This window comes from Takifugu flavidus, chromosome 9 (genome assembly GCF_003711565.1).
Source record: "Takifugu flavidus isolate HTHZ2018 chromosome 9, ASM371156v2, whole genome shotgun sequence".
In the NCBI taxonomy this organism is placed as follows: domain Eukaryota; kingdom Metazoa; phylum Chordata; class Actinopteri; order Tetraodontiformes; family Tetraodontidae; genus Takifugu; species Takifugu flavidus.
The window spans coordinates 6393704-6404152 of NC_079528.1; the positions used below are offsets into that span (position 1 = coordinate 6393704).

Consider the following 10449-nt stretch of genomic DNA (forward strand, 5'->3'; position numbering starts at 1 on the left):
TGTGTGTGTGTGTGTTTTGCATTTGCATTTGCCTCAACGTGCTTTGTTTATAAAAAATGCCCGTGACAAAATGCGTCCTTTTATTATAAAAAATCGATATAAATTGAGGAAGTGACGCAGGCAGCCATTAAATAACTGCTGTTACTCTTTCATAAGGGTGAAGTGTAATTTAGATATTTCCGGGCATAAAACACGTCTCTTTTATTTAAATTTTGGAGTTTTCCGGAGGGGGTCGAGGCGCACGTCTTGCTTCGGTGTCTCTTTTCTGCCAGGAAATTCCCGTGTGGACGCGCGCATTAATTACTGGTTTAATGGGAGTATGACTAAAAATGTAAAAGGAGGATTAGACGCGGAAAAGGCCGCAGAAATCAGCCGCGCGTCCAACGAAACAGATCTATAAAGAACATTTGCATCCGATCCAGCTGTTCGCTTCATATGCACATAAATCCGCAACATGATCGGGCTCCGTCTGGCCCTCAAAGCCCGACGCTTCCATTTAAATACTCTGTTTGTCCTCAACCATCTGAATCTGTTATTTAATTGTAGTAATTGTATAATGGGCCCGTGCAATGGTCAGAAAATCATTTTATCTTAATTTAGCCAAGAAATAAACGTACATTAAAGGTTCCAGCCACTGAACACATTTCTCTCTGTAACTGAGAGTAAGTGGATTTTTTTTTCTGCCAGTTGGATTGTATTATTGCTCTCAAACATCATTAGAACTCACGCACGGCGCAGGATTTACCCAAAAGCATCCCCGCGTGCGCGTTTTAAAGATGCCATTCATTTTTGCTTGATTGTTGTTGAAATTTGAGACGTTCCAAGTTTGCCCTCAGCCAGACTACACAGGCGCAGGGGCGTAGATACACAAACACACCCCTTTGGAAGCGCGCGCACACACGCACGCACGCACAGGCGCGGGGTCCCTCTGCGAGCTCAAAAGAAGGAGGAAAAATGCCTCAGTCTCTCTTTGAAGGGAGAAAAAGTTAAAGACGACGGGAGAGGACGAGCCCAGAAGAGAGACGGATGAAAGCGCCTCCTCACGCAGGTTATTTATGCGCATAAATGAAACCAAGCGAAACGCGGCACTGCGTCTCTCCCCTGCGCTTTTTTGGATGACACAGCGGATGAGCTGCATTCAGACCGCTCAGGCTGCCGGAGAAAAGCTTTTATCCTTCCTGGACCCCGAGGTTGCCCGAACCGTCGCGACAGACGCGAGTGCTGGCGTCTGAGAGAGTCGAGGCGGTGGAATTTAACTTCTCACTGAAGAGTAAAAGGTCGCCGCTAGAAGGAGAAATCGACATCACACGGCTGCATCAGCTATTGGTAAGTGGAGCAAAAGGTTCGGCATCAATTTATTTTAGAGAGGGTTGAAGTTAAAAGCATTCAAAGCATTTCTGGTGTGACATTTAAAACTGTGACAGAACAAAGTGTGAGGGCAAGGTTCTCCCCGCTGGTCGGGAGATGATCATGACGCGTCAGTGCCTCTGATGGATTGCAGGAGGAACTTGTAAAAATATTGGGGAGGAGAGGCTGAATTCAAGTAATATTAAAGGTGAAAAATGAGTTTGGTTCCTTTTCCAAAAAATGTACAGGGGTTGCCATATATAATTGCACAAAAAAGAGAGTAGACCATAAGGGCAACTTTTACACTCTCCTTTTGATCTGTGCGTGAACGCTCCTCAGCAGATTCGTTTTCCAACCTACAAAAAAGTCTGGAAAGTCGACCGTGCTCACCGGGCCGCGCCGTTAAGTCGCCCAGAAGCGCATGCTGGCCGTCGGGCGATGCATCTCTCGATCAAGGCTGCAGTTTCACGCTGTTCTGCGTCAACTTCACAAGTGGGCTGAGTGTGTGGTGGTGCCAGCTGTGCGTCTGCGCTGGGCCTGCAGCCATGCGCGGCTCAGGTTCATATCAGCCCTGTGAGGAGAGAAGAGTCTGTCCGAGAATGGATGAAATCCCTTATTATTATTATTATTATTATTATTATTATTATTATTATTATTATTATACTTACTATACTTATTTAATTTTATTTATTATTATTATTATTATTATTATTATTATTATTATTATTATTATTATTGATCGTGTTATAACATTGTAGTAGCAGTAGTTGCATTGTTCTTAATTTTACTGTCCGCATTTATTCCAAAAATTGTTTAATTCAAACTATTAGATTTTCCATTCTAATAATTACGTTATCTATTTTTCTGTGTGGCTTTATTAATATTATTATTTACAAATTACAAATGTGAAAATGCAGAAATCAAAAGTCCAACGCCGATATTTTAAAATATTTTTTTATTTTAAAAAAATGAGTAGGAACTAGGTGACATTTGACACGCTGAGCGGCGACCCCGTGTTGAATCTCACTGATTAAGATAAGATGGAACCCTGCGCACCAACCTTGCACCTCACTGTCTGACCCTCCATCATTTCATTTTGCTGTGGCGGCAGAGGAACGACGAGCATGAAGCTTGTACAGGACAGGTACACATGGAAAAAATTAACCTCCGGTGTCTCCAGCTTTTGAATTAAAGAAGGAAAAGCAGCGCAGATGATGTCGAGCAGGTGAAGGGAAGGAGTGAGGGGAATGGTTAGCAGCACGACTGCATGCAAATTCCCCCCGATTTAAATTATCATAAGCAAACAGTGTGAGCCTGGACTAATAAAACCCCATCTGTGTAACTTCATATCGAGGTAGTATGAGGGCCGCGATAATGAATTTTGTAATATCCCTCCGACAGACATCTCAATCAGACTCTAATCCCGTGATTTTACTACGGAATCACTGCACTTCCAAACTGCTGCAGGCTGCGCCACAACAACAGATCCGACTCGTGCACAACACGGCGGGTTTTAAATATTCAGAGTGAACAAATGAAGGCTGCTGAGGAGGGACAGTTTTACACAGATGCGTCAAATTATATTTAAATGGCTTTATTGTTCGGCCAGAGCTTTTTTAAAAATAAAAATAAAATGTTTGTCACAATGAATTGAATTCTTGGCACATCTAAGATGTGAATATTAAAGCTAGCATTTATAATTAAAATTATTCCATTAATAAGAATGTTTTTTAAATTTCTTTCTTTTTGGAGTTTGCGCATTTTATCTTAATTTTTGTTTGGCTTTTGGATTTCTCTTGTAATCCAAATGGACCTTATTTTTCTCTGTAAAATGTCCCCTGTCATCACGGGGAGCTGCAGACTCGCACCCGGGACTAAATCGTGTGTTGTTTCCACAGGACCGGTTTTCCTTTAATCGCCATAATGGACTCCCACTGTCGCAAACTGGCCACCACCTGTGCACAAATAGGTGAGTATCTGACCCAAATCACCAGTTGCCCCATAAACCTGTGGGAGATATTAAAGAGCCACTGCCAGTAAATTAAGCTTTTTCTTTTTAAATTCAAATTTCGTTTCACTCCTGCGCTGATTTTCAGTGTGGAACATTTTACCAATCGTATTCTGTATAGGAAATAAATCCGATCAAGTCCAATTCGATGTATTATGTCCTCTTAAAAGGTGAATCAAATTTCAAATCGGGCTGTGAATCCATCAGATCAAATTCTTTTTCAAAATTTCTGTATTTATTCGAAATACTTTCTTCTATGGTTTCACTTGAATGATGATGATCATAATGATGACTGGATCTGAAAACAGGCACTAAGGAGTGTCTCCGTTTGGTTTGTTCAGAAATGTTCAGCAGATATTTGGTCTTTTTTGCGCCGCTGCCGCTGATGGTGCTTGTTTTATTGCCTTAGAGCGACACCTGGTGGTTACATTTGCTTCTGCAGCTCCAACGACCACAGAGCATCTCACATGATGACCAGGATGGGCTTTTATCCAACAATTAAAAATCTGCACATTTGGCCATAAATAGTCATTTGTAATTAATCTTGATAAATCAAATAAACCTGTGTTTCGCACTGATTAACAGATCCACGTGTGCTCCAAAACCATAATATAACATGTGGAGTGGAAAAAATGGAAAAATCCATGAAATGATTTCCACGGTTACAGTTCTAATTAAATAAATGGATAAAACGTCTTCAGGTCTGGTTGGGGTCGCAAATGAGCCAATTATTTTTATTATTTCGTGTCATTTGGGAAGCGCTGATGAGGCGAAATGACAGAAGGTCGGGCTGTGCGTCGTTGTGAAAGGCCATTGATTAAGAATAATAAGATAACACGAAACAGACACAGCAGCCTAGATTGTTCTGCCATAATGTATGCAGTGACTGTCGGGCGGACTCCGGGGAGAACTAAATATATAATGAAAGCCCATTCGTGAGGAGGAATATACTAATGGAGGAATGTGATGTCTTCCTAATCCTATGTAAAAAGCCTTGTCGTCTCCCCCTATATTGACTGAATTGCTAATTAATGGCCCTCTATGGCGGAGGCCCATTGCGCGCAGTAATCCGCAGAAGAGAGATAACGCATTCAGAAGGTAGAAATGAAGAGGAAACCGATAATCCACTTCAAGTTTAGTATTACAACGCGGCTGGAAGAGGGAAAAGGAGCAACACGGTTCCTGATGTTTGCAGTGGAAAACATTTTTATTGTTATCGATAATTTAAAGAAAAAAAAAACGACCCAGCAATCATATAACTTATATTTGTTCAACATCCTTAGGTGGTTATTTGACACTAATTCTGTGAGATTTGTTCTCTTTTTTAATATATATGTATAAGTTAAAATAAGATTGTTCCCCAGCAGACAATAATATCCATAATTTATTCTATATTAATTAAAATACAGATTAAATTTGAGTTTGATTAAGCCTGAAAATATGTTTGTGTGTGTGTGTGTGTGTGTGTGTGTGTGGTGTGTGTGTGTGTGTGTGTGTGTGTGTGTGTGTGTGTTCACGGCAGACAGATATTTTTTATACATCTTTTTTTTTCTTGAACGCCGCGAGATTTCACGTGAAGTTGAAAGTTTGTGGAAATAATGTATTAATCAGCTCTTGGAAACACCTGTCACGCTTCCTTTTACATCCTTAATAAGATCAATCTGGGTTTTTTTTAACCCTGGTTCTTGTCCCAGGTGTCTTTCGTGAGACGCAGGTTATAAAGGTAAAATAAAATCAGTCTCATTTGATGATTATTCCGAGTAAATGAGAAGAACGTGAGTTGTGACTGGGCCGTCTGGGGGGTGTAAACGCGAGGAGAGGAGAGATGCCGAGTTAAGTAGCGGGATAAAGTAATCCGTCGTCAACAGACCTGAGTCTGCGTGGTTAACGGGGGCCCGGTGGGGTCAATTTAATGGCTGTTTGGACCTTATCTCTGCTGAGATCATGTGGATCCTCTCATTTGACAACTAGGACGGCGCGTCAGTGAGCATCAGAGGAGTGGATTAAACCACTTTGACTCCGGTTTGGTCACGTTTTAGAAGCGATGCAAACTAGCCAGTGTTGAGGATCACGCTTCGCTTTCTTTCCTTCCTTCCTTTATTTATTTATTTTGCTCTGTTTGCCCCCCAGTCGTAATTCGTCCTCACTTTTAAATCCCTTCTCTGCGTTGCCTCATCTGGTAAAACTCCGCGCACCACGCGTGCGTGGGCTGCAACAGCTGCACACATGTTGCTTTTAGCGCACTGTACATGTCTGGCAGTTACCTTCATTTGACAAGCGCGCACTGACAGTTCTGGAGCAGGCGGATGCATTTTCTTCTCCCTTAATTACTTCTTTTCCCCGGATCAGCGGCTTGTGTTCTGCCGCCGTGTTTGCTCTGTGCATATTTTTCTTTCAGTACAATCCGTTCGTTGGCTCCTTTTATGCACGTCCAATCCCTGAGTAAACTGCGGTGGCGGAGTCTGGGTGTCAATAGAACTGGATTTTGCTGGGCCACTGGACCCATCTCATAAAAACGAGGCCAAAGTGTGTTATTTTCATTTTTATTTGGTCTTGGGCTGCTGCGCGACGCCACCTCGCAGCGCCACCGGTACGCGGCGCGTCCCATCTCTCTTTACATGCTTTTATTTGGAAAAAGAAGATAAGCGCCAGCCTCGGCGTGCACACATCGCCACACACGTCTCGTTGCTCCCAGATTCGGTTGGTTGGAGGCGCCGTCATAGCCACGATGATGCGCCGGGGGGGCGGGCGCAACGTGGTCACGTGGAGGTCTAGAGAGAGACGCAGGGTTAGCAGCGCAACAGCTGAAATGAAGAGAGAGCGGGGAAGAGTGCGTATGCCTCTGGATCTAATATCACCTACCTGTCCTTGTCACTCTGATAGTCAGCCGAGGTTTGCCATCAGTGCTATGGCAGCGCGTAATAGTCACAACTGAAGACTTTCCAACTCGAATCAGGTTCCATTTAGTCGCAAGAGGAGCCGCACAGTTGCGCATTTCTGGAGAGCTGAACTCGTTCCGAGGACGGAGCACTGAAAGCAGGAGTTAATCTGGTTTTGAAAGCCAGTCTTTGTCATCTCTCTCCGATGAACTCTATGAGGGAACCCTTGAATATAGACCACCATCACCTCACAGGGAATAAACTCACATCGACGCACCACACGGCTCTGACGATGGCCTCCAGTTTACAGCCGCTGCAGCGGTCTGTGGACGCCAAACACCGGCTGGAGGTGCACACCGTGTCGGACACGTCCAGTCCGGAGTCTGTCGGTAAGAGCCGCACGGGGCGCGGACGCTTTCAGTGATATTCCGCGGGAGTCTTTTGGTATCCAACCAGAGACGGGTCCGGTTAATTAGCCTCGCGGAGTCCTCCATGCATGCAATTAGGTGATTAAGGCGATCAGTGGAGTCACACTCAGGCCAGCCTGTGTGTACTGAAGTGTTTGTCATGTAAATGAATACTCGCTTAAGAGTCAAGGAAATTTATTGTCATACTCAATTAAAATATCAAAAGAATAATTAAAAAAATTAAATTAGCTAAAGTAATAAACACCACGTGGAGAAAATCATTATTTTCTTTTTTGCTTCATTTTTATTTTCTTATCTGAACTTTCGGGCTCTTCACAGCTCATCCAACCAACCGTGGCGCGCATCCAGGAATTTTCCCCCTCTCTCTAGCATGCAGGCCTCAATCCGCCCAGCCCTGACTGATTCAACCGTTCTCTTCACAGAAAAAGAAAAGATTCAAAATAAAAACGATGACTCCTCAGACGATCCCTCCAAAAAGAAGCGCCAGCGGCGGCAGAGGACTCACTTCACCAGCCAGCAGCTGCAAGAACTGGAAGCCACTTTCCAGCGGAATCGCTACCCGGACATGAGCACAAGAGAGGAGATAGCCGTGTGGACTAACCTCACAGAGGCTCGGGTCAGGGTTAGTATCCCCATGGGTGCAAACAAAAGCAACCTGTGTATAAAATGTGGGGTAATTGGTGCCACTTGTCCGGCTTTTATTTGGTGCTTTAAGATAATTACGCACAGAGAAGAAACTTTTACGCGCGGCGGAAAAATTCCTTTCAGTAGTAAGGGGGAAAGTATTTATCTAGAAAATAAATACTCGAAGCTATGTTTAAATATTATTTGTTTAAGCCTGGTTTAATTAGATTATATTGTGTTTACCTATGTTGTTAATACAATTTGAATCCTCTGCGCGCAGTCTAAAACAATTGCTGTCACATTGATTTACTGTTTAATCGCCTTTCTAGACATCCAAATCATTATTATTTTTTAAATAACCAAATGACTCATTGTATATTAAGTGTAATTACAAGTCATTGTGCTGTTAACAATCCGGGCTATTGACGTGTGTCGGTGACAGATACCAGTCGTGTTCTCCTGATCGTGTGAAAGAGGTGCAAAGCTTGTATTTTGCGATTGTCGCCCGGGTGTTGTGTGAATAAGGTCACAGTGTTTGTGAACGCACGCAGCGCAATACACATCCTCCCCACACTGAGGATGGTGACAGCCTGCTGTGTATTCTGCGCAGATAAAGACGCAATCAAAGCGATTATTCCCCTTGCAAAATACAGATTAAACGGCAGGTTTAAGATTTGAGTATGTCGGCCTAGCAAAAAAATATTTATTTCTTTTTTTTTATTTTAAAAAAAGACTATTTCGTGAAATTAAACTATTTTTCTTTCTCTTTAGGTTTGGTTCAAGAATCGGAGAGCCAAGTGGAGGAAGCGGGAAAGGAACCAGCAAGCCGAGCTCTGCAAAAACGGCTTCGGCCCGCAGTTCAATGGACTCATGCAGCCCTACGAGGACATGTACCCCAGCTACACGTACAACAACTGGGCCGCCAAGGGCCTGACGCCGGCCTCGTTATCAACCAAAAGCTTCCCCTTCTTCAACTCCATGAACGTCAACCCCCTGTCCTCGCAAACCATGTTCTCGCCGGCGCCCAACTCCATATCCTCCATGACCTCCGGCATGGTGCCCTCTGCCGTGACTGGCGTGCCGGGCTCCAGCCTCAACAGCCTCAATAACTTGAACAACCTCAGCAACCCGTCTCTTAACTCTGGCGTGCCCACGTCGGCGTGCCCATACGCGCCTCCGACTCCTCCTTATGTGTACAGGGACACTTGTAACTCCAGTTTAGCCAGTCTGAGACTGAAAGCCAAGCAGCACTCGAGTTTTGGATACGCCAGCGTGCAAAATCCAGCCACCAACCTGAGCGCTTGCCAGTACGCCGTGGACAGGCCAGTCTAATACCCACCTGCACTGCAAAAGATGACCGCCATAGCAAGTCATTAGAGTTAGTGGTCACGCTAAAGGGAGGGAGGAAATCTGTATTGTACAAAATCAGTGTCAATATAGCTTTCTGAGTCCTAAATGGTTTATTCTAAAAATAAAAAAATGAATAATAATTTGTACTTTGGAATTCCCCGTACATATCAAGAAACAAGTGATTTCATCGCACTCTGTGGATAAATTAATTTTGAAAACATGATTGTGTGGGCGCTTCAAACCAAGCGGCTTGTCATCGTGGTTTTTTTGCAGTGTGCGCGTAACGAGAGGCCGGCGGCCACAGGAACAAGAGACTACTACAGCAACTACTTTTTCATTCGTCGCAAAGGGCACTAGAAGACTGAACCACTGAAGCAAGATTTGCCTGCTTCACACCAGATATCACAGAAAAGGTCCCTTTTCCTTTTTACATTTCTCGGGTTTGATTTTTCTTCCCGGTGGATTTTTTTGGACTTTATTGTTGACTGAAAAGGCTGTATATATTTGAATTATCATCTCCTATTTGAATGCGCTCTAACCCCCCCAGGTCCTCTCCAGGCTCGATTTATCATCGCATGTGTGGGGATTTAAAAAAAAAAAAAAAAAAACCCTTAAAAGGAATCATGTTGTGCTTGCAAAACTAAAAGGGAATGTATATACTAAAACGCACCGACTGTGTGTTTCTAACATATTATAAATTTATTATTATGTCTGTGTGAATATCACTTTAGAATAGCAATCCTGGATTTAAAAAAAGAAGCATAAAAATGTTCTTTTTCCCTTTGCTCTGTGTATACTATTTGGTACGAAGCATTTTTTTCCAGCATCCCAAAAAAAACCTATTGTGTTTTATTTAATGGAAGTAAATATATTGTCTAAAATGATTGTGGTTGGAGACTTTTATTGAATCTTTGCGTTAGCAGTCTGTTAGCGGAGCGCAGAGCAATGACAGCCTGTCTATAGCCCTTCGATTACGCGGGGGTACTTGTGCGGCAAATCTATAGAGAAAAACAATGGCCGGCTCCAATACACATAGCAGCGAGATGCCCCGTCAGATTAGCTGGTGAATACATGTCTGCCTGCTCAGCCAAAGAGCCTCGGCTGCGATCACTGGTGCTTGAAATAACACGGGAATCAACAAACAGGAGTTGGACCACACAACAGTGACAACAGTCCATTAGGGCTCGTCTCCTGACCCTGGTGGTGGTGGGGGGGGGTCTTCCAAAACCAACATTTTCAACGGGTTTACCTCCTGCTTGAGTTGGATTTTTGCAGATCAAATTTGAGAATTTATGGTCCAAAATCAGGACTAAAACTGCGGAGTTTTGTTCTCTTGCGGGAATTAATCAGGCGTTTATTATCTTTGCACCGTTATTTTCTTTAAATACCCCCAAATGTGCCACGGCAGAGCAAAGCCACACACTACAAGGAAACTATTATTCACAGGCTTGGGCAAACAAGCGCGCACGCAAGCACAGAGGTGGACCGAGGCCGGGGAGCTCGGCGGCGGCGGCGCGGCGCGCTCTGGCACCGGGGAGAGCAAAGCGGCGCACGCCCCGACAGGAGAGGCGCAAAAACAAACATGCGGCTTGAGGCTTTTGCGGCTTCAGACTGGTGGCTGCTAAATTACAATTGCAATTAATTTAAGTAGTTTATCTCATTTGGCATCTAGGAAAAAGAACCGCGAGGGTTCTCACGCAGGGTCAGCTCTCCAGAGAGGAAGAATAAATCAGCCGGCTATTATTTTTACAAGCGCTTAATAACAAACACAACGGGAGCTTTCAACGTCCCGGAGCTGCAGACCAGAACTCCT

At 43.9% G+C, this 10449-nt stretch overlaps 1 protein-coding gene and 1 long non-coding RNA gene across 3 annotated transcripts; one reads left to right on the forward strand and one right to left on the reverse strand.

Annotated features, from left to right (window-relative positions):
• The first annotated feature begins 920 nt into the window (after positions 1 to 920).
• Positions 921 to 9520, forward strand: pitx2 (paired-like homeodomain 2). 2 transcript variants are annotated; one of them, XM_057042317.1, is made up of 4 exons: positions 921 to 1326; positions 3246 to 3316; positions 7085 to 7284; positions 8058 to 9520. In XM_057042317.1, exons 2-4 carry the CDS (start codon positions 3271 to 3273, stop codon positions 8616 to 8618), a joined length of 807 nt encoding a protein of 268 aa, XP_056898297.1. In that variant the 5' UTR covers positions 921 to 1326; positions 3246 to 3270; the 3' UTR covers positions 8619 to 9520. The 2 variants fall into 2 exon arrangements, with proteins under 2 accessions (XP_056898297.1, XP_056898296.1); XM_057042316.1 differs by lacking the exons at positions 921 to 1326; positions 3246 to 3316 and adding an exon at positions 6350 to 6623.
• LOC130530826 (uncharacterized) lies at positions 5883 to 7026 on the reverse strand. The gene is made up of 3 exons (XR_008951930.1): positions 6502 to 7026; positions 6218 to 6385; positions 5883 to 6126 (listed from the first exon to the last, which is right to left on the reverse strand). It is a non-coding gene; the product is annotated as an uncharacterized LOC130530826 (long non-coding RNA).
• Positions 9521 to 10449: the final 929 nt, after the last annotated feature.